Source organism: Parasteatoda tepidariorum, chromosome 6, assembly GCF_982258835.1.
Source record: "Parasteatoda tepidariorum strain Cologne lab strain chromosome 6, Ptep-v5.0, whole genome shotgun sequence".
Taxonomy (NCBI): Eukaryota; Metazoa; Arthropoda; class Arachnida; order Araneae; family Theridiidae; genus Parasteatoda; species Parasteatoda tepidariorum.
Genome location: NC_141760.1, coordinates 22,383,765 through 22,406,835, shown reverse-complemented (window position 1 = coordinate 22,406,835; position 23,071 = coordinate 22,383,765). Strand labels below are relative to the sequence as shown.

The 23,071-nt window shown below is 27.5% G+C and overlaps 2 protein-coding genes across 13 annotated transcripts in view; one reads left to right on the top strand and one right to left on the bottom strand.

Annotated features, from left to right (window-relative positions):
- esn (espinas) overlaps positions 1 to 2,337 on the top strand; it is a 213,112-nt gene extending 210,775 nt beyond the window's left edge. For all 7 annotated transcript variants that reach the window (XM_043042432.3, XM_087165534.1, XM_071178918.2 and 4 more), the window contains 2 exons: positions 295 to 436; positions 1,489 to 2,337. In XM_043042432.3, the coding sequence (XP_042898366.1) occupies positions 295 to 436; positions 1,489 to 2,175 (829 nt within the window). In that variant the 3' untranslated portion in view covers positions 2,176 to 2,337. The remainder of the gene's footprint in view (positions 1 to 294; positions 437 to 1,488) is intronic.
- Positions 2,338 to 8,039: 5,702 nt separating this feature from the next.
- Positions 8,040 to 22,731, bottom strand: LOC107440773 (transmembrane protein 243). 6 transcript variants are annotated; one of them, XM_087165531.1, is made up of 8 exons: positions 22,630 to 22,725; positions 22,309 to 22,359; positions 20,730 to 20,745; positions 20,528 to 20,619; positions 20,038 to 20,088; positions 16,411 to 16,512; positions 12,807 to 12,962; positions 8,040 to 8,448 (listed from the first exon to the last, which is right to left on the bottom strand). In XM_087165531.1, the coding sequence occupies exons 4-7, from the start codon at positions 20,609 to 20,611 to the stop codon at positions 12,843 to 12,845; spliced, it is 357 nt and encodes a 118-aa protein (XP_087021657.1). In that variant the 5' UTR covers positions 20,612 to 20,619; positions 20,730 to 20,745; positions 22,309 to 22,359; positions 22,630 to 22,725; the 3' UTR covers positions 8,040 to 8,448; positions 12,807 to 12,842. The 6 variants fall into 6 exon arrangements, with proteins under 6 accessions (XP_087021657.1, XP_087021658.1, XP_015909286.1 ...); XM_087165532.1 differs by having other exon boundaries at positions 22,654 to 22,700; XM_016053800.4 differs by lacking the exon at positions 20,730 to 20,745 and having other exon boundaries at positions 22,654 to 22,731.
- Positions 22,732 to 23,071: the final 340 nt, after the last annotated feature.

Here is a 23,071-nt window from a genome sequence, read left to right as displayed (position 1 = left end):
ACCTATCGACACCTTCATTCCTCAATTGCACCCCCATTAGAAATGTGCTCTCGCTTTTTACCATAGCAGCAGAGAGCCCCAGACTTTTAGTCTGGGGGAGTTCTCCTACAAGCCGCACTATACATTATTATTTTTATTTATATGTTACCGTTACAAATTGTTATTAAGTAGATAAAAAATGATTTGATAAGAGGGTTTAAAAGCTATATTTTATTATTATCATTATTTTACTGTATGGCTTCTTCGTTTTCATACTTTCATTCATTTGCTTCTATAACATTCTTCCTTTGATAGAGATGTCTCTCCAATTGTGGAAGATAATGCTGTTGTGGAAAATGGAAGATCTCCGTTAAATGGTCGTTCTCGAGAGCCTCTCAACATGTCGGACCTTACAATAGATGCTCTAATGTCCAAATCTCCTCAAGTGTTTGTCCAGGTAATGCTTTAATACTATTTAAATCAAATTCCTAAATTAATTGATGTTATACCACAGTTAAAATCCATTTAGTTGCGATCTCTAACATTAGAAGCCAAGCCAAAATAAATTACTCTATGTGAAACAATGCTTTAGAAACAATGCAAAAATTGGTAAAATGCGTTTTGGTCAAACTAACTGACAGATGTTACTTAATAAAAAAAACAACATTGGCTTCAAAAATATGCAGATAGAAATAAAAGTCGACTCCCATTCTCGAGACTTTCCAGGCGTGAATGAAAAAAAATCAAAGTGATTTGAAACACAAAACGTAAAATTGTCGAAGAAAAACGAACATAAAGATGAGAAACTAAACTAGAAAAACCCCAGTAGCCGACAGTGAAACAAAAATAAGAATGTGTTGATGTTGATGGTTATTGAAGATTTTTAATAAATGAGTTTATTCATTAACATATTGAATTCAGAAAAAGCAAGTATACAACTTATAACAACTAGCAACATTGAAAGGTAAGACATAAACTATTCTGACATTGAGTGGTCATGATGGATAACAGAAAAAGAAAAACCACTGTTGCCGAGAGGGGCGAATCAGAGTAAAATGCATTTCCACGGGTTATAATGCAATTTAAATTTTCAATCATGTTTAGTTCCAAAAATAACTACATATGACTTTTAGAATGTATGAAATATGGTAACGTGATATAGACACTTTTAACGTCAAATGGTCAATTTTGCCTTTTAACTTCCAGCATGAATTAATGCAATCTTTTTTATGTCTTGTGTTGCTTATTTCATACCCCACTCAACGTCAGAATGGTTTATGTCTTGCATTTCAATTTTGCTAGTTGGTTGTTATAAGTTGTACACTTGTTTTTTTTTTAAATTTAATATGTTAATGAATAAACTCATTTATTACAAATTCTTCAACAGCCACCAATACGTTGATTACTTACTAATTGCTTGTACGGCAAGACATATTAAGAAACTGAATCTGCTATCGAATTCGTTTAATAAAACAAGTAATTAAATACATTTTCCCTATTTGATTTTAGGTTGTTGAGGAAATCGAAGAACAAAGACAAGACCACAGTCGTTATCATCACCGGCGAACTACAGCCCACTTTTCCATGCCCGATCTAACAAGAGACACTGGATCAGCCACCCCTCCAGGAAGTCCTGCCAGAGAGATACAAGACCAAAACAGTACCGGAACTGGCAATAGCAGTGGTACTGTCTCTTCCAAGAAACTTATAGTGCGTTTTAGTCCATCCACAGCGAAACTCCCTCCATCCAGTGATGATGATGAACAAAAAACGATGTCCCAGAAAGTGGAACGCTCTTCCTCATCTTCTTGTGCAGGAAGTGAAAACACTTACACAAAAACTCAAGTCACTCCATCCCCAAATAAACGGAACTCCGGAGTATTCCGGAGCAGGAGTTATGGGGACCGTTCTGAACTTGAATCCAGTTACCAAAAACCAGACGATGTTAGACCATGCCATTCTCGATACAACAGGGCAGACGATGATCGTTGTAGTACATGCTCAAGTTCAAGCTCTGATGATGATGATCCCTATGAGTTGCCACCGCGAAGAGCTTATGGTGGCGTTCGTATATCTTACGTCAGCAACGACGCACTTGCCGTAGCCCGACAGCGTTCTGGAACGCTGCAATCGTCTGGAGCAAAAAGTCTTCGAAGGAGGCGGAAACACGACGACAAAAATTGTATAGTTTCTTGATTGCGTTTTCATTTCATTGTGCGAGTACAAATGTTTGAATCACGAGCTTCCATATTCATTTTCTTACATCTTGTATAAATTGTATTTGCATATGATTTTGTAAAAGAAATTTTGATAAAAATCATTCTTTACAGATTTTAAAATAAAATAATTGTATTTCAATTTCATTTGACTTATTTTTATTTTGCATGACATGTCGTGTCGCCATTTAACTTTCCATAATTTCAGAAATTAATCCTAAAATTAATAATTATTATCCTTGAATTTTTCCTTATAGTTTAACATTTTTCAATTCTGTTTAATAAACAATGCTTTTTCGATTTTACTGAACATTTATTAAGAAAAAGACCAAAGAAATACTATTTACAAAATATACTGAGCCGAAACTATATCAAGATATCTTAGCAACCTCATTTTTAAACGACGAGGGCGCCTTTCTTTTCACATACAACACAACATATGGTTATTATCTTTTTAAGTCATCTGATTCTTAATGTTTAAACTCCTTTGTTAGGGTTTACACTGTAAGTAGTAATCATAACACTGGTTGAAGATATTATTAAAATCTCAAAATATTTATTAAATTGAATGATATTTCGGACTTTAAGAGACATTTTACTGTGCAGCAAGGATTCATTTTATAAATAGAGATTATATTTCTAACAAATTAACGATGATTTATACGAAAAAGGGCAAATATTAATTGTGAAAAAGAGATTTAAAATTATTTATAAAAGAAATTCTTAAATTTGCAACGATAAATTAATAAGTCTTCGACTTCAATGTCCCCTAAAAGAACTGATTTTAAAGTTATGAAATAATACTTAGAATTAGAAATGTCAGTTGAATATCGAATATTTTTGGTGAAAACTTGATTGAACTAACAGGAACGCTTAGAGTTAGGCAATTGTGCCAGTGGAAACCCTATAATTTTTTAACTTAATTATTTTTTTAAGAAAATCATATGTTAAAACTGATCCACACATTTGGAATTAAAGAAAAAATTTAGTTCTGAAATATTTTTTACTCCTTAAACCTTTCAGGGTGCTTAGCGTTTTTAAAAAGTGCTTAAAGGTGCTTATTTTCGTTTTTTAAAAGCTCTTAAAGGTGCTTTTTTCCATGGATGTTTTTAAAAATGCTTAATTTTCCCTTTTCCGAAATGTGATATTTTTCTTTACCATGTTGATTTTCGCCACAAATTATGCAAAAAGACATTGTCCTATTCAACTTTTTCACAATTAATTCAACCCAAATCTATTTTGGCATACCGCCGGTCTGTAGTGTATAAAAGCACTATTTGTTTTACACGTTTGATGAAATACTTGCGTATACTGAACTGGATTCAGTGGTAAAGATTTTTGACTCTCGTGTGCAACTCTGCTGCATTTTGCAAGAGATTCTCAATTTCAGAATTCATTTTCCGCCCTCTGTAACAGAATCGAAAAATCTCATTTTCCGCCCTCTGTAATAGAATTGAAAATCTCTCGAATTTTTGCTGATTACGGGGACCAACTAAACATTTGTCAATATTTTTTTCTCTATTAGTGATAGAAAAATTTCATTTCTCTTGTTAATTTCGTCGTTTGTGACGCACTATCATCTTTGTCACTTTAAATAAAACCATCAATTGTCAAAAACTTGCCAACCCTGTCTAATTTTGATATTTTTCGAAGTGCTTAAAAATATTTTTTGTGTGCTTGAAAAGTGCTTATTTTTTGTTTAAAAATTTGGCTAAGCACCCTGCCTTTTATTTAACCTTCTAATGAAAGTTATGAACTAATAACTATATTTTGCTTAGGTTCCACACAAATGTAGAAATAAAGTGCTTTCTAAAATATATTTTTTCATAAAATACACTGTCCTTTATTTTTTTTAAATTCATATATTTATAATTAAGGAAATACTTGTATAGCTCAAAAAATAAAACTTGATTAAATAAAAACTTGATGCTTGAGGTACAAATTTTTTAATAAACTTAGTTCTATTCTCAAAGAATGTGTAAAAAATGTAGAAAAACTTATTCAATATAAAGTACTTTAGAAATTCAGAAAGAAGGTGAATAAAAATAGTTTTGGAATCAGAATTTTTTTTTTTTAAATTCGCTACTAGGTTAAGGGGTCATCATTGAGATATTCGTTCAGTATCAATTATTCAGCTTTTCTCATAATATATTTAAAACACCAGATTTTTCAATCAAGATGAAGAACCAAATAGAGAAGATTTTTATTCGCTCACAATTGGTTGACAAATTGCAGGGAGGCCTTTAATTTCAGAATACAGCAATTCCTGTAAAACCAGATTTGATAATATTAAAAATTTTAGACAGCAAATATTTTCTTACTGTATTGAAAATTTTCTATACGAAATGCCCTATTTTGATTTATTTTTCCTGAAATACATATTATGATAACAATACCAGTCAGTATCATTCTTTGGGAGTCTCTTTCTCCCTTAACCTTAAATTTAGAGCCGTGGGGGCTCAGGTGATAGAGCATTTGCATTACAATGAAGTGAACCGGGTTCGAATCCCAACAATGGCTGGTCGATACGAATTCCACACCTGGCTCGCACCGACCACAGTGCTGACATAAAATATCCTCAGTCGTAGTGGGATCATGGGTTAGGTATTCGTGGTTTTACTCTCCATGTAACGCAAATCGGGGTTAGTTCCATCAAAAAAAGTTATTCCACTACTTGATCCAAGAGTTCCCTTGTTTTCTGAATTGGGTTCAAAAATACAAGGTTAAGGAGTTGAATATTAGTACTCGCAAACCCAAAATTGGGTCTGCTGTTTAACGATGGTTATGAATAACATTAAATTCAACTGTGGTCTGGGGAGGAATGAATCTATTAATCATCTTTTTTAGTTTTCTCAATCACACTTATGATGGATATTTACTAAATAGTAACTTTCAAAGTAAAATAAGTCAGAATACCAGAAACATCTCTCTCCAATTTGACTTATGCCGATGTTATGAGATGTAGAAAAATTTCAACTGATTGATAAAATTACCCCAATGTAATTTTGCAACCAGCATTTTCAGAAAGGTAATTTTAATCTGTTTACAAATTTTAAAATATCTTACATAATTAACAAATTGATTATTGTCTTCTTAAAAACAATAATATTAGTATCTGTGGAAAAATATTTAAACAGACAAACGTCCATCATTGTATTATCTGACCAAAAATGCTAACGATATAACTTTACGTTTTTGAAAAAAATTAGTAGTAGTTCTAAAACTTATCAAGAGATTTTTTTCTCAATTTAATGAAGAAAAGTCATTATTATCCTCTTGACTTGAAAAGGTATTGTCATGTCAAATGATGATATACTATCATCAAAAATTTATTACGAAAAATAAAGAGAGAATAAAAAATTTAACATCGAGGGAATAGAGCTCTTAAACTGTTTACTATAGTGTTATAAAATTTACCAATTTTAAAAAATCAAATTTATGTCGTAGTTTTTAAGAAGCGTGAATCATTTTGACATTTAAAATACTAATCTTGCAAAGTAGTACAATGACATACTTTTTTAAACAACGTTATACTATAAATAAATTTTAATTGATGTAAACAAAAAAAATTTCTAACACACTTCAAAATTTCTTTTTTACTTGAAAGAATTTTAAGTATTATTTAGTTGGTATTTATATAGCTAATTTATTACGGACAGGTTAAGTCAATGGATCTGTTACACTATTTGGAATAATCTACTTTGGATCTATTACACTATTTGGACCAATAACGATGTATTTTATACGAAATTAAATTTTCTTATTTGCTACTTGTTAAATTACCCTGAAGAACAATTTTTTTATTAAGATTTTCTTTCACAAGATAGTACAGATCTCGGATACTTTCTTATCAGTGATTTCAAATCAGCAATTGGCTTCTCTCTTCTATCTAGTTTTTTAATTACATTTTTAGTCTATTTTTGGCAATATGTACTAGTTTAAAAACGTTATAGATAACAGAGGTCGCCTAAATGTAGCTACAAACTTCTAAGGGAGCATATCATCAGAATTAAAATTTGCTTAGGCACCTGTCCCCAGAAATGATGTCATACATTGTTTGGCCGCTTTCCAAATATGAAGTTTTACGACCTGTGCTTCTGAACATATTATAGGGAAGTGCCCCTAGCCATGTATGACGACATTTCTGGTCATGTCCTAAGCAGTTTTAATCCTAAAGATGTGTCCTTACTTCCTTAGAAGTGTGTCGCAATATTTACATGACCCCCTGTTATATAATAACATTTTTAAACTTGTACATTTCGTAAAAAATATAGTCTAAATATATATATATATATATTTAAAGAATCTGTAGCTTTAGGAACAAAACTAAATTCAGATTTGAAATATCCTCACTCAAATTAAGCAAGATCAAGCATTTGTATACATGCAACGAAAAAGTTGTTCCCCAGTGTTAGTTAGTAAAGTACCGTCATTCGGGGCAACTTTGTGCAGGATTTCGCAGTTTTTGAACTTTGACATGTAAAAAAACTATGTTAATTCAAACTTTAGTAAAATTTATCGATATTATATTCATAACTGGACTCAGACGAGTGAATTTGATCAATATTGGCATTATTTGTATGCAATATTTACGAATAATAAGTCAAAACATACCTTGCACAAAGTAGCCCCCAAATGGGGCTACTTTGTGCAGCGATAGGAATTCAGTTTAATAATCATGTTTTTAGTAAAATATTGATATAAAATTGTCAAAAAAGTTAATTGTTGACATTTTTAAAGACAAAAACATCAAGATATGTAAAGATATTAGTTTGAAAATAATTTTCAGCTTTAAAAAACCATTTTTTTTTTTTGAAGAATTTTTTCTTAAAAAGAATGTTTATTTCAAAACATTTGAGTTTAAACAAAAGGAAATCATATACATTTTTGAACATTGAAATGGATAAAATTTAAAAAAATAATAATTATTACATATTCATTAACATTTATAATATTGATAAATTTGAACATAACATGCTTGAATGAACATGACAGAACTTGCTCTTCAGTTTCTGTCTAAATCACCTGATGTCCTATAAAATATATCTTTATGTGTTAAATCATTTGATTAATTCATTAGAAAAATCTTTGTAGAAGAAAAATAATAGTTCACCAGGAAGTTTCACGTGTTTCTTGTGAATTTTATTAGAGATAGTATTTCTGTGGATTTTGTACTTCCGAGAAGCTTCTGCAATCGACATACCACCAGCAACTGCTTGCAAACATTGTTGCAGCTTTTCTAAAGTGTATTCCAGGTATTTTTTTATAACGTCTGAGCATTTTTCTGTCGAAAAAAAAAAACGAATTAAACTTTGCACAAAGTAGCCCCAAAGTGCATTTTCTTTCATTTTCCGTTTATTTGTTATTAATTTTCAAATTTTTTTAACGCTAACATGATATAATTGTTTATTAATATATAAATAAAAATTTTGCACTTACGACAATTGTTTTATCAATGTCTTTGCATTTCACAGCTAAAGTTTCCACGCACACTTTTCGACATCCGACGTCCTCGGAAAGTTGTTGACATTGGATGAACGAAACACACTCTAAAATTGTTTTAAAATTCGAAAAAATGTTTGTAGTAATAGAAGAGACTTCTATCTTCAAATTCCACACATTTTTAACGTGAAATAAACATAATACTGAATAGCAGCACTTGAAAAATGCCAAATTCGAATTTGCACAAAGTAGCCCCCGCTGCACAAAGTAGCCCCGAATGACGGTAGTATTTAACAGTTTTCGTTTTTTGAAAGTGATGAATATGTGTTAAATCAGATATATATTTATCATAAATTTAATTAAAATTCAAGGGAATTGGGTAAATAAGTAACAAAAATAAAATTCATAAGCAAAAATAAATAATTTTATTAATAAGACTATTAAAAAATAATAGTAACACACAAAATAAAACCAAGAGTCACCTTTAAAAGCAAAGGTTTAAAATTATTTTGATTTGAGTACAAATGTTTTTTTTTCTTTTCTAGTAAATAACAATAATAAAAGTGCAAATTTTATAACAATTAACTTTGAAATAAACAACATGGTTAATGCTCATAACATACTAATCAAAATTGGACATTTTTTTTTGCGAAGTACATCATACAAAATGTCATCATATTGCATCACAGATTCAGGAGAATAACAAGTTTAGATTTTGACATCTTTTCTAACAGCATAAGAAATTTTCAGTAAAGAACAGATAAAAACAGATGAAGAACTTGGAATGACATTTTATCACTGTGCAATGATTCTAAAATTATAAAATATATTAATACATTTATATGCAACAAAAATTAGTCAAAAAAATAAATATTAAAATATTTAGATAATATTTCAATAACAGAGTAAAAGTAAGTTTGCGTTTGCTCTTGACTATCATTTAAAAATAAAGCTGATATTAATTTAATAGATTCAAAATCATGTATGATTGTTTTTCAAATACACGATTTCCTGAAAAAGGGAAAAGGCCACGTTTTCCCTTTTTGTGACATGAAAAGCCCCATCGTGTCACCAGTTAGGAAAATTAAATTTTACTAATTTTTTCTACTTAAATTTAATCTCCCAATTTGAATTTTATTAATGTTGTTTATTTAATTTTGTGTGCTTATTATTAGGTTGTTAAAAAAAGTTCTGCAACACTTGTGAAAATTTCAACTTTTATGAATTTTCATTTTGTGTTGTTGTTTTTTGGTGTTCTTAGTTTTAAATTTTCATCAATAAGCTCTAAATGACTTTGGACAAAACTGATTTTTGGATTTTGATTCTTTATTGCTATAAACGAGATTTTTTAGCAAGGGTGTTGCAGAAGTTTTTTTAACAACCTTACAATATTGAGGTAGACATTTTTATTTTTCAAGATTAAAATTCATTATTTACCGGCATCTCCATGCAAATATTAAAACTATTTCTTTACAACTATGAATAATCTCTATAACTATTTCTTTATTTAATAATTCAGGTGAATAAGATGAGCTTAGAATAAAGGGAGAAGGTTTATCTTAATCATAAAATCTACAGATATCAAAACTGAATTGCTAGGAAACACCTGCTGAAGTACAATTTTAAGTACCAAAACAGAACAAATTTGATATCGATGGCAATTGATACAATTTACTCACACATTTTCAGAAAAAAAATTTCAACAATTAAAATTAAGAATTATGAAACAATTTTGCAGTCGTTCAGCAGTCACCTTGATGGTACATGAACAGATCCATATATAAATTAAAAAATATTGTTTTTTTAGGCCCAAAAAATAAAAAAAAGAGAATAAATAAAGAATAAATTTGCTAAATAAAAAACTAATAAGCACATATGAACAGGGCTCAAAATGTGGGTTTAAAAAATTAGATACAGCTCAAAATGTGGGTTTGCAAAAATCTTCTAATCTAAGAAAATGGACATAGCGTTTGATTCTATCAAACTTATTCTATGAGCATTGTTTTTTTTTTTACAGAATAAACTGATGAATTCAAATAAATTCATAATGAAATATCGCCCATTTGCATAACTGTCTTGATACAATTTATAATATTTTTCATTTTTTAAAAAAAAAGACTTTAAAAGTTATCAGTTATTTTTACAATGTTGCCACAGGTCCTATAAACTTATAATAATTGTAGTAAATTTACGCTGTAGGATTTTAGCGTTCTAAAATCCATTTGATCATTTAGAATTCTGAATAGGCAGACGTTGTCTGAAAAGTCACATCTATAATATACCTATCTACACAAATACGACACTTAAGTCTGGAACCATAATGCATTTACAGTTGTATCCAATTTTCTAGACACACATTTGGTGTTTTGTCCATTTTTGTGAAGGTGCATTTCAAGCTGGATCCAGATTTAAAAACTCACCATTAAGTAATTAAGTATATCAAAGTCTTAAAATCAAACTTAAATTAATTTTAATAATAATTAATTTTAATTTTTAGAAACAATTATTTAAAAAGAGTATTTTTCACAAGACATGCGACTGTTAAAAGTACACAACTTGCTAAGTTATAAAATTATATAGGCACAAAAAACATTGCAAAGAATCTGACAAAAAAATTTTTAAAAAAAACATGTACACAAATTATTTGAAATAAAATATTAAAAAACTAGAAAAAGAAGCATAAATTTAATGCTTTTTATGTTTAAATAAATTGCTGTGCATTATATCATGTTAATTGGCATAAGTGAAAAAAGCTATTGCCACAAAAAAAAAATTTGTTTCCATATTCTATTGCAAAATGCATTCCACTCCTTTCTAAATTACGAAAGAAAAACGTTTTTAGAAATCAATTTCTCCTGTTCAATTGCAAAATGCAATTTCTTTTTAGTTTACGTTAAAAAAATAAATTTATAAACATATACTTCAGGCATAATGTCAAAATTAATCCTATTCTCCTTCTTTTTTTTTTTTTTTTTTGTGATGTCAGTATTTCTTATATTGAAAAGTTTCAAAAGCCAAAGCAGTTAAGTGCTTTTTGTAAATACCCTAATTTTCTTCTAAATAGAATAATCAAATTAATCTAATAGATTTTAAATTAATCTAATATAATAATTAAATTATTCTCATAGATGGCACTATGCACAGTGATGTATTATTGATTAACATTCATCTTCACTGTGATGTTAACATCATTCTTCGTTATTGTTATGAAATACATTTTTAAATGTGAAATATTATATTTTTGGGGCAATTGTTATTAATTCATTCATTCGCGAATCCATATTTCTTTAATTCATATAAGATGAGTGAGTTGCATAAGTTATGACAAAACGCTTTATAACAGAAAAATGTATTTAAAGACAATAATTAAGATAGAATGATTTTAATGTTACAGTGTCTGAATTGAATCTGAATATTAATTAAAAATACATTACTGTGCATAGCGCTATCTATGAGAAACATAATTAACAAGCTCGAGCAAATCATAGCATGAGTGGATCTGTCAATAAAAGGACATGTTGATGAAGTAACATCAAAATTAAATAACGTTAAACATGAACCATATCATTTTGTAAGTCAATCATTTAAATGTAAAATGCATCTTTATAGTAAATGTACAAAAATAACTTTTCTAAAAAAAAAAAAATTTATTCATTGACAGTCAAACATGCAAAAAAAAAAATTTTAGAAATAAAACTAAATTTGCAGTTTATTTTTCCTCTTCTATCTTTACAAATATTATATCTTTTTTTTTTCTTTGCAACAACAAATAAGCAAGCCACCTTAAATAATGTTCTAATTACTTTCAAAATTAATTTTTCTTCTATGCACTTTTATTTCCATACAAATTAATGTGCCATTGTACACTTCAAAATTTTAATGAATTTTTCTAATTTTTTTTTTAAACTGTAGAAAACATATTTTTTCTTCAAAAGTTACATTTATTTATTTTTAGTACTATTTATAGCACAGCATTCATTTTCATGTAGAATTATGTAATTAAAATTGTTTTCTACAAATTAATAGACGCATATGAATATAAATTAGATAAGGAATATACAAAGTATTTCAACCATGTCAATATCTTTGGATATGTGCGCCATTTATCTCTTATCAGGCGACAAACAATTTTTTTGATGGGTGATAGAAGTAATTTTTTATTGGTATCTAATAAGCAGAGGGAACTTACATTTTTTACTACATTTTAATGCAAGAATTAATTCCATAGTAAAGTATAAAAATATAATAAGTACTTTTACAGAGATATAAAAATTAACCTTTAAAAGAGGTTACAAAATCACAACAATTTTTTTTATATGACCCTGTATTTCAGCCCAAGTTGTTAATACCATTTACAATATTCTGGTGTATAAGTGAACTTTTCAAATGACCAAAATTTCATGAAAATCAGGGAGTCGACTTATATACCGGTAATACAGCAAACATACACTGATCATGAAATGTTAATGCATTATAAACAATGAGATAGATATGAATAACTCTGTATAAATCTATCCCTTTCAAAATTTAATTTCAATATGTTATACACTAATAATTTTGCATCTTTGGATACTGTACTTTTACACATATAAAGGATTGTTTTAGAAACAATACGTCAAATCACATTCAGAAAAAATAAGAAAAAGAAAAGTTAAGATAATTTATTCAAGAGTATTTCAAAAAAACATAACACCATTAATTTTGCTACATGCTTTTTTGACACATGAACACGGCTTTGATAGTATTTTCTGTTTTTGAAAAAAAAAATCCTGTTCAACTGGTGACTCACAACATTTTGTTAATAGATTTTTCATTAATGCAAATATATTATAGTTATATTTTTAATTTTTTCAGCGATTGACTTATACACCCGACATATCAGAAATTTGCTATCTCATAATTAAAAATAAGGGATAGACTTATAAAATAGGATAAATGGGAATTCCTATTTCAGGCAAATTTAACAACATTATCAAAATAAGTCAATTAGAAAATGGCTGGCAATATTTTAAACTTTTCCTAAGTAGCCAAAAATTTCATAAAAATAAAAAATTCACAATGCACCAACAATACAATGTATAAATTAATTAGTAAGATAAATATGTAAATATATGCATATAGATCAATTTAAAAAAGTGACTCGTAGTAAAGTCTTATAAATGAGCTTACATTTCTGATCAACATGAAGTGATGATGAACCGGGGGTCATCGTTCAGTGAAGAAGAATGAGAGGGCACACGTAGTGAGTAAAATTATGGTGAGGGCATTGTAATAAATTAACAATCGAAACTTTGGATCTAAATCTCCCTGGCGATACCAATATATCTAAAATGAAAAGCCTATTTGAATACAGTATAATATACATTGGGAACTAAAGATGCATCATACATACATTAACCTTTTAACTGTTGACTCTAAACTCATTCTTCTCTCAGAAAAAAAACTAGTTTTACGCCAGGTTATAATGCGCTCTAAAGAAAAGTTATAATATGAATTTCCCTTAGTTAAAAGGATAAAAGCTATATACGTAACATATTTAATTACTTTTGATCTCTAAAATTACAATTAATGCTATGCATTTTTTAGTGTTTGGAATCAAACACACAATGGAAAATGCTTGTAGAAAATGCACACTTATTCACTCTCACACTAGTACAGTGAGCGAAATGAAAAGAAAAAAATAACCTTAATACTAAAATTAAACTAGATAATTAATTAGTGCAAATGATTGTCTTTACATTACAAACTGCGTCAAGAAAACTTGCGATATGTTCAGTTTTTTAACCTAAAAACAATGAGATAGACACACTATGTACTAGACACAATCTGGAAAACATGTTCATAATAGTTAGTACGAAAGTTTCTGAGCATGAAAATAGTCTAAAGTTTGGGTTCGTTAGGAGCAATTTCACTAATGATGTAATTTCATTATAACTCTGGAACTTGTAAAGAGAATTAAAATAATTTTACACAGAATTGTAAAATTTGTTTATCCAAAGAAAATTTCATTTTTTTTATTTTCGTATAATAAATTATAAAATTTGAGCAAAATCTAATAGTTTCTAAATAATAAAATTTCAAAAAAAAAAAAATGAAACTTTTAATTTTTTCTTTATAAGAAGTATTCAACTGATTCCGTTCAAAAATAAAACTACTTAGCTTAAACCAGCGGTTACAAAATGGTATTTGGCAGAAAACTAGGGTTCTGTGGAATTAAGAAGTTCCGAAAAATTAGAATTTTTATTTATTTTTTCGCTTAATGAATTTGAAACTTTTCAATACACTTAAATGCAATAAATAATCCATTATTTTTGTAATATTTCTTTTGCTCTTATGAAATTATTTAAAAATAAAATGCCAAAAAATTTCAGTTTTTTCAAAACAATATTTCCAATATTATTTATCCATAATAATCTATGGGAAGGATATGCATTAAAGTTGCATTAGTATTTCCCATCAGGCTGTTCAAACAAAATAAAATAATTAAATTTGCTAATAAAGAAATATGTCTTCCTAATAATCATTTTAAACTTTTAAAGCAATTTTTTAGTCTTCATTACAAAGAAAAACATGATTTGGCGCATTTTAATCACACATCAAAAATAAATTCATTGCTAAACTAGATATTTAAAACTAGGACAAAAATTCTAGTGTTGGACAAAATATAAAATACGATTATTAACGAGTAAATGATGGAAAAGTTCATACACTTTAAATTAAACATTTTCAAAACAAAATAGTATTTTATTGGTTAATAAATTGAAAATTATCAAATATCTTTACATACTTTATTTAAAAAGTTGAAGTTCTGCCAAAAAAAAGTTTATCATTTATGGTTCCATAGTCGAAAAAAGTTGAGTATTGCTGGTTTAAATTTGCATATTTTACAGTAAAAAAATTTTTGATCTTCAATAAATTAAATAATAAATAAATATGAAAAAATATTCATTTTTCATTGAATTATATTCCTATAAACTAGTTTCAGAATTAAGTTGTAAATTCCTTAAGCAAATCCAGAGAAATGGCGAAACAGGCAAAAACTGAAGTAAATTGTAAAAAGCCCTTACTTTCAACTACTATTTTGGCTGAACTATCGGGATCATATTGGCGAACACCCATACTTTGAGAGTCAAGAATTCAAATTTCTTAGAAAAAAAAGCTAATTTATTTAAAGAAAATATGATTTTTAGTCTGCTCTCGTAACCGAAAATATTATCACCAATTAGTTAACTAGCACAAATGAATAAAAATATTTAAGGTTCGCCTCTCATTTAAATTGGACAATAAATGTCAATCCAATTACTAGATCAAAACTAAGATGTTCTGTATTTCATTTTGCAAACTAGATATTTTGCAAACATTTATATAAGTATAGAGGCTTTTTAATTTTTAATAAACAAAGGGTATTTTTTGTCAGAATATTAAACGACAGAGTTGTTTAACTGTTACAATTTTTATACCTATATTTCTTTTAATTATGACATATCAAGACCACATTGTAATTAAAAATTTGTTTCTGTGAAAGCTGAGATTAAAAAAAATCTCTAAGGAAAGTTGTGTCATTTTTTCTTTCAATTTATGCCATTAGAATTAAAAAAATATATAAGCAACTATGAACTTTTTTTATTTTGGTAATTTGAACAATATGATAAAAAGATTAATAATTGTTTATTTTTCACTATAATATAAATCACTATAATATAAGTTACTAATAAAATATAAATTAATATTAAAAGCAGTATATCATCTTCATTAAAGAAAAAAGGGTAATAAAAAAAACCTAAAGATAGAAGTTTAAAGGTTGTGCGAAAAAATACAAGATAGCATAATCATCATTGGTTCCCGGAAATCTTTATCATATACATAGTGTAAAGATTAGATAAAACAGTGAAAGTTCCTAATTCAAATGTAATTTAAAACAATATAGAATTATAGTCAGGGACTATTAAAAAGTCAGAAAAAGCTTATTTAACTCTAGGGACAAATAGTTGTATTGCTATTTAGTTTCAATAACAAAAACCTGAAATCAATCACTGCTTTCAACCAGAGATTTTTCCATATTTCTTAAAGCAGTTATAAAATGCATTCTTTAACATGCAAATTTCATTCACACCAAAATTTATATAAATCAAAGATATAACATAACTTTATAAAACAACATAATAAGCCTGTTGCAATGTTTTTAAGTGCTGCTAAAAATTAAAAACACAGAACTACTGAATTGCAATTTCTCTATCATTGCAGCTCTGATAAAGATAATAAATAGTTTAAATATTAAAAAGTAGGTTTTTCATAACATGACTACATTTTTAATTAAATATGTACTGTACTAATTACTGTACCCTCTTTGACTTACACAAGACAATTTATACATTTAAAGAGCAGATAATATCATTTCACTTAAATATGAATTCTATAACAATCCATTATGATACTGAGTTTGAAATTTTCAATTCTATTTATTTTAAAATATTATTGTGCTGATTTAATTTAAAATGCTTATTGTACTGATTATCTGCTTATTTTTTAAACTTTTAATTTACATTTAGTATTAGATGTATACAAGCAAAGCAAGATTACAGAGGCATACAAAAGAATAAATAAATAAAAATAAAATAAAACAGTCATTTTATCTTTAATAATTGAAAACATTAATAGTTTTAAAATCAATCAATTTCTGCAAGTTTCAGATAAGACTAAATAATATTAAGTTATTATGCTGTTTAAAATCAACTATCATACAAAACAAAATAGGTTCAAATAAATTACTTACCAATAAAATATGACCCAAACAAATAAGAAAAATGCAAAGGATAAAATATACATTTAATCCTTGAGGAGGTGTTTTTGCAAAAAAAGCAGAAAACATTGTTATCTAAAAAAGAGAAAATTCAAGTTAAAATTGAATGTTGCGAAAAAATGAGTGCAACATACTGAAAAGGTGAAAATATTAAACTTATTGATCTTTGGGTATCCAAAACATAGGGAAAAGAGTATTGGATCAAATATCTAAAAATACATAAGTGAAATATCTTTAAAAGAAGGATTCAGTGACATCATTTTCCTCAGATGTATTTGATACTTTGAAAAAACTCTCAAATGGCACTCCCCTAAGCAGCCACCCTAGCCTCAAAAGGCTTAATTAATCTATATTAGATAACCTATATTACCTATCATCATCATAGTTGGTCCGACAGCCCAATGTGGACCAATGCCTTCCTCTGAAGATTTCTCATAAAGACTTCCGATTTCTAAATTACAACCTATATCAGGTTTTTTAAACTAATATAGGTTCCTATAAGATTCTGGAAGGTTTCTGCATCCCGGTATTAGAAACCTTCCAGGCTATAACAGCATCGGCAGATTAATTTTCATTTTTGTTTTATCTTTATGTTTGAAAAGTATGCAAACAAATATGGAAAAATTGTTTAGACTCCTTTTTAAAACATCTCTAAGCTTGTTTCTAATAAAACTATAAAGCTGAATTGAAAGAATACTTCAGTAAAAAAAAATTTCCATTACTTGATTGCAGGCTTAAGAGTGTAGAGATTTATTTAATTTTTTAAGAATAATAGCATACAATGTAACTTAAATTAAGACAAAGTTGTGTACATGAACCTTATTTTTGTAAATTTTGCTAGAATGTATGTTCAATTTTTACAAAGATAATCTCTGACTGTGTTGAGGTTGTAGACAAATTTGAATTTATGAAGGTAGATAAGTAGATTCATTTTAAACTGTTTGTACCCTATTAGTATTACCCTTTTGGCATGTTGTATCCAATTTGGGATTATAACAAATACAAAAATCAAAATCAAACTACAAAAACCATTAATTCAAACTGAGGTACTTTTTCTGGAGAGTTCAGTCTTTAATTTAAAAAAAAGGAGAAGGTCCTACTGAAGACTTGAAAGTTGTTTTCCTTAACCCACCCCCAGCGAGTGAGAATGGTAAGGCTAGTTTGGTAGCCTTAAATACCAATTTTGAAAATATATCATACATACATTTTTAAATGTGTATTTCTCAAGATATTTTATAGTTTTCATACTTTTTGTACACCCTACATAAAAATAAAGTAACGATTAAAAAATTTAAAAAATATAGGATGGACGCTACACAGAGAGGAAAACCATGAAAACTTCCCATGTTTAGACTGACGGCAAGGGGACTCTGACCCATGATCTGTCTACCACTGAGGATATTTTACGTCACCACTGTAGCAGGTGCAAGTCGGTGCAGAATTCGTTACGACCAGCCATTGCTGGGATTCAAACCCATCGCACCCCAATGAGAGGCAAGCACTCTATCCCCTGAGCCACCACAGCCCTTCAGAGTACTTCGTGACATTTTTTTATTTTATGTTATAAACAGTGTTGAAAGACCGACCCAATTCTGAGTTTACGATTATCAATGTTCGACTACGTAGCCTTGTAATTTTGAACCCAACCCAAAAGACAAGGGAACTCCTGGATCAAGCATAGGGACAAACTAGCTATTTAAGAGAATTTAGTAATGGAATTTTTCTTGTGTTACCGCACTTTGGTTACACAAAAAGGAAAACTACGAAAACTCTCACAGTAAGATCAACAACAAAGAGGATTTTCAAACAAATTCTTACACTACACATGAAATCCAAAAAATATTTTGATTGATTTTTATTGTTTTTTTTTTAAACAAATAAATTTTAGTCGCTTTTAATTTATAAAATGTTAAAACAAAGCTAGTGGCGTAGACATAGGTGCACCCTATGTTCGTCTCACCACAAAAAAATTTAAATTATAATATGAAACAAAAACACTGCAAATAAGAAGCATTCAGGCATTCATAATCATAAATTTCATGATCGAAAAGCAAGATTTGCGATGAAGAGGGCGCAAATTAGAAATAATTAGTGAATTGAAACATTTATACACTTACTGGCGTAACCACATTGAAATTAAATTTATTTTAATAATGCAAGCAAATAGCTAACAATAATTTGGTTCAAAATTGAGTTAACGATTATTATTATTTATAAAGTATCTTAAAAATAAAAAACAATAGTTTTTTGTAATTTATTGTGTTATTTTTTCTGGAGCGTACACCCTCAAACCGTGTGTGCCCTGCCTGCACAGATTTGTTAATCTATTGTGGCGAAACTTGATGTTATTATTTAACAGGTTTTCATGTAATCATTAAGTTAAGTTTTGCTTATTATGTAAAATATGGAAGTTATTTTAATTTCATAAAAAATTCATTAATTTATTCACCGTTGTAAGTTTTTAATTTTCACTTACCTAAAAATGACATATTAAATAGCTTGGTAACTATAATAATGTAATTACAAACTCTTTAAAAATACAATTATAAAACTGTTTAAAAATTATTTTACGTTTGATGTTTAATTTTTTAGGAGTATTTTTCCATTTCTTCTACTTGTTGTGGAAAATATATAATTTTTCTAGAAAATTTTATCTTTTCATGAATTTTTCTACAGTGGAAAGAATTACAGTTATTTACTAAAACACAGACTACAGTTATTTACTCCAAACCGAAGTATTATTTTTGGGGCATTTTTTACAATATAGCATTTTTCTTTTAAAGGATATAAATATATGCAGTAGAAAATCCTGTATCCAAAATTTCAAAGACAATGGCCGGAAAATAAATTTTTCTTGGTAATAGGTCTTTGAGATAAAAAAAGGTCAAAACATGTGTTAAAAAAGAAAAATAATAATAAATAAAGTTAATTTTCATACAACCTTTTGCTAATAGTTGAATGACAATGAATTTAAGGATGTTAAGTCACTTAATAAAATAAAAAATAAATAAGTAAGCAGAGGATATCTTGAACTTTCTCTTCCATGAATAAAGACACTTCTTTCACTTTTTTTTTCATTTGATGTGAAGAAATACCAATGCAGATATTCAAATAAAAATAACATTAAAAAAAACTTTTTTGAAAAAAGAAAAAAAGGCATGTTTATTCTGATTGTTAAAAAGTGTCTGCAAAATAGGCATTTTCCAGAAAATGAATGTTTGAATACAGGTCGTTTTACTGCATTTAAAAAAAAATATTATCAATAATTCGTTAATTAACAAAATTTTTATTGAAGTATTGCTTTGTTACAATTAAGTCTAAAATTTTTAATAGGGAGAAAATGTTGTGTGCACTTATATAAGAGCCTCAAGTTATGAGACCTGTATACATCGGATTCTAGAGGTCATTATTTTGAGTATCAACTGTATATTATTGTTCACTATTTGAGTATGATGTAAAAAAAAATTTTCATTATTATGATTCAAAATAAAATCAATTTAAAAGTTCTTTAATGGAATTTAAAATAGAAATACCAAATATGTCTCTTTATTTACTGCACTTAATTACAAAAGAGAAAGCTAAAATAAATAAAATAATTACCAAAACTAACAAAGTTGTTATTATTCCAAGCACCATATTTACAACTCGATCCTGAAAATAAAATCTAGCTTATAATAAATGCATTAATATTATGAAAATTATTAATTCTATTAATCACAATAAATTATTAAAAAAAAACTATTAGAATAAATTGATCATTCTTCACAATATTTTGTTTAAAACGTACATAGTTTCTAAAAGTAAAACAGTTAACAAAGTTATTATTTTTCACTTTAATTGCTGGTTAAAATCTAAAAATAAAATCCATTATTAACATATAACATTGATTTCAATCATTTTAAGTTAGCACACAAAAGAGTGTTCTTTAGTGAATTATAGATGTGTTAATACTTATTCTATACTTTGTGACCAAACACAAAACATATATCTCGCATTTAGAAATGGACAACCAAGAGGAATTAAATACTGTTGTTTTTGTAAACATATATTATTATTTGTTTTACAGATTTTATCACTGAAATAATCTTACTCTTCTATTGGAATCTCCAAACAAAGGCCTATCTGGCACAGAACTCCCAAATAGAGGCCTGTATTCTTCACTGGGATTTTCCATTTCTTAATCTATAATGAAATTTGTCAGATTTTTTTACTGTACTGAAATGAACAAGTTTAACCAAACATACAGATAAATTCTTAAATACAATTATGGGAAATACGTAAAAAGAAATTACCAGTAATAACCTGCTTCTAAAGGGAGAAGTAAATGTTTTAGTTTCATTTAATTACTTATACTTAGCACTAACATATACAAGATAACAACAAAAACATTTAATTATTTATACAACATGATTTTTCATGAACCAAAAATATACCAAACACACTTGGCAGTTGCCGTATGGAAAATTAATGATTTTTTTAAATTATTTCTTAGTTAAAGGTAGAAAAATGAATTTGTAAGATAAAAATCTGTTGTTAAACACATAATAATTTCAATTTGTGAATGAAATTTATTTTTCTAATCTACTTGGTATTGTGTTAAAACAATGCAAAAAAATTTTGCAATTTTATTTAATAACAATGTATTACATTATATTTTTAAAATCAGAGTGAATTTCATCTTTTTTTTTTCCTTTTGGGATAAACTTTTTTAAAGCTAAATGCAGTTGAAAAATTTATGAAATTTAATAAATGATATTGCTAAAAAAATTAATAAAAATAACATATAGAGATATACTTTATCACATATTCATTAGCTAAATAAGAAATCAGTCAATTGTTAAAATTACAGCTCCATCATTACAATGAAATATTTTTTCTTTTAAAAAAAAAATGGACTAAATCTTAAATTTTAAGTTACTGTGCTTAAAATCACAATAAAAAGTAAAAAAAAAGTTCTGGGACATTAGAGAGATTTAGCACATTCATATGCATATTCTATGCACAGTTACTTCAGTAAAATCTTGGTTCTCTAGATAGCTCGTATAACAAAGACAGATGAAAATGCAGACAACTGCACATTTCTAATTAATTATCTCAATTACATAGAATACAGTACAAGATTATAACTTTACATATTTTATGTTATAATATTTCATTTTTATTGAAAGAAAAATGTATTAAATCTCATGCAGTAAGTTATTATGTCCAAAACTACAATAAATTAGAATGACGTTTAACTGAAAAGCTCAGTGAAAAAAAGCTCTAAATGACATTTCAGAAGATTTAGAAACTTAAGCATGAAAAATATAACAGTAAGAAGCTGCTTACAAAACATATCTTTTTAATTAAAAACCTTATTATTTAATGGCATTGCGGAAACATGAAATTAATTCTGCATACTTAAATAAACATAATGTGTTCTTAAACACAACTTTTCACATTTTTTTAAGAACATAAATATCTTTAAAGAAGCTCTTTAAACAAGATTTTGATTACATGTTACATTAACAGCCAACATATTTCTCTGCCAATTTAAATTTATACCACAACTGGGATTTAAATATCTTTTTTATTTAAAGAAGCATGAGACTAGGCATTAAAATGAATTTAGGAAATATTTGTATACTTTAATTCAGAATTTCATGCACATATCAGTTTAAATAAACATAAAAACAGCTTTATAAATAAGATAACACAAAGTTCAAGCTAATGAAAACTAGAATGAAATCCTTTATTATAAAAACATACTAATCTGAATTATCATTACCATTTTTAATTCATGACAGTATATTTAAGTTCAGTCCTATTTATGAAGGAAAAAAAAAACACATATACACACTATATTCTTACTTATTTCAGTTAAATGCTTACTTAGTCCAAAATGGTATCCGATATTAGAAACCACTCTTTTAGAAATAATATCTGAAAAATAAATGAATAAATAATTATAACATTGTCTACAACGTAATGTTAACGAGCTAGTTTTAATTTTACACAAACATTATTTACTAGGCATTAAAAATATAGTTGATCTAATTTATTTTCTTAAATATTTACAAATTAAAAAGCAATTTTTATCATTAAAAGAAGATTTAATGCAATAAAACGCAAATGACTAAAAGCAGTTAAAAGGAGAGAAAAAGTCATGCAACAGAAATAAGGCATATTTAATACATAATAATAAGTATTTACTCAAAAAATTTTCAATCGAATTACACTTTTATTACTCCACCCGCATTGTTAATTTTCTGATTCATCATAAAGCGGAATCGCGGTACTTTTGAAGTCGGTAGTGTATAGCGTGAGGATGCCTGTGAATCCTCAGGAAACAGGATGATCCCTCAAGGCATGTTTTCAAGCATGCGCAGTATACTAATCATAATGAGTAACGCCTCCTCCCTGTCCTTCCTAGTCAGATGACTACGCGATAGAAAATGGCGAGAAATGGCATTTCAAAAATGTGACTACTTCAAATTTATCCAAAACTAATCAAGAATTACATAAAGGGTATGTGACTATACTTTATTCAAAATATTTATTATCTGCCTTTTCACTAGAAATTTATACCTCCTTAAGAGTTGAATGATCATTTCTTTAAAATATTTGACTAACGAAAATCTTTATTTGATGTCAA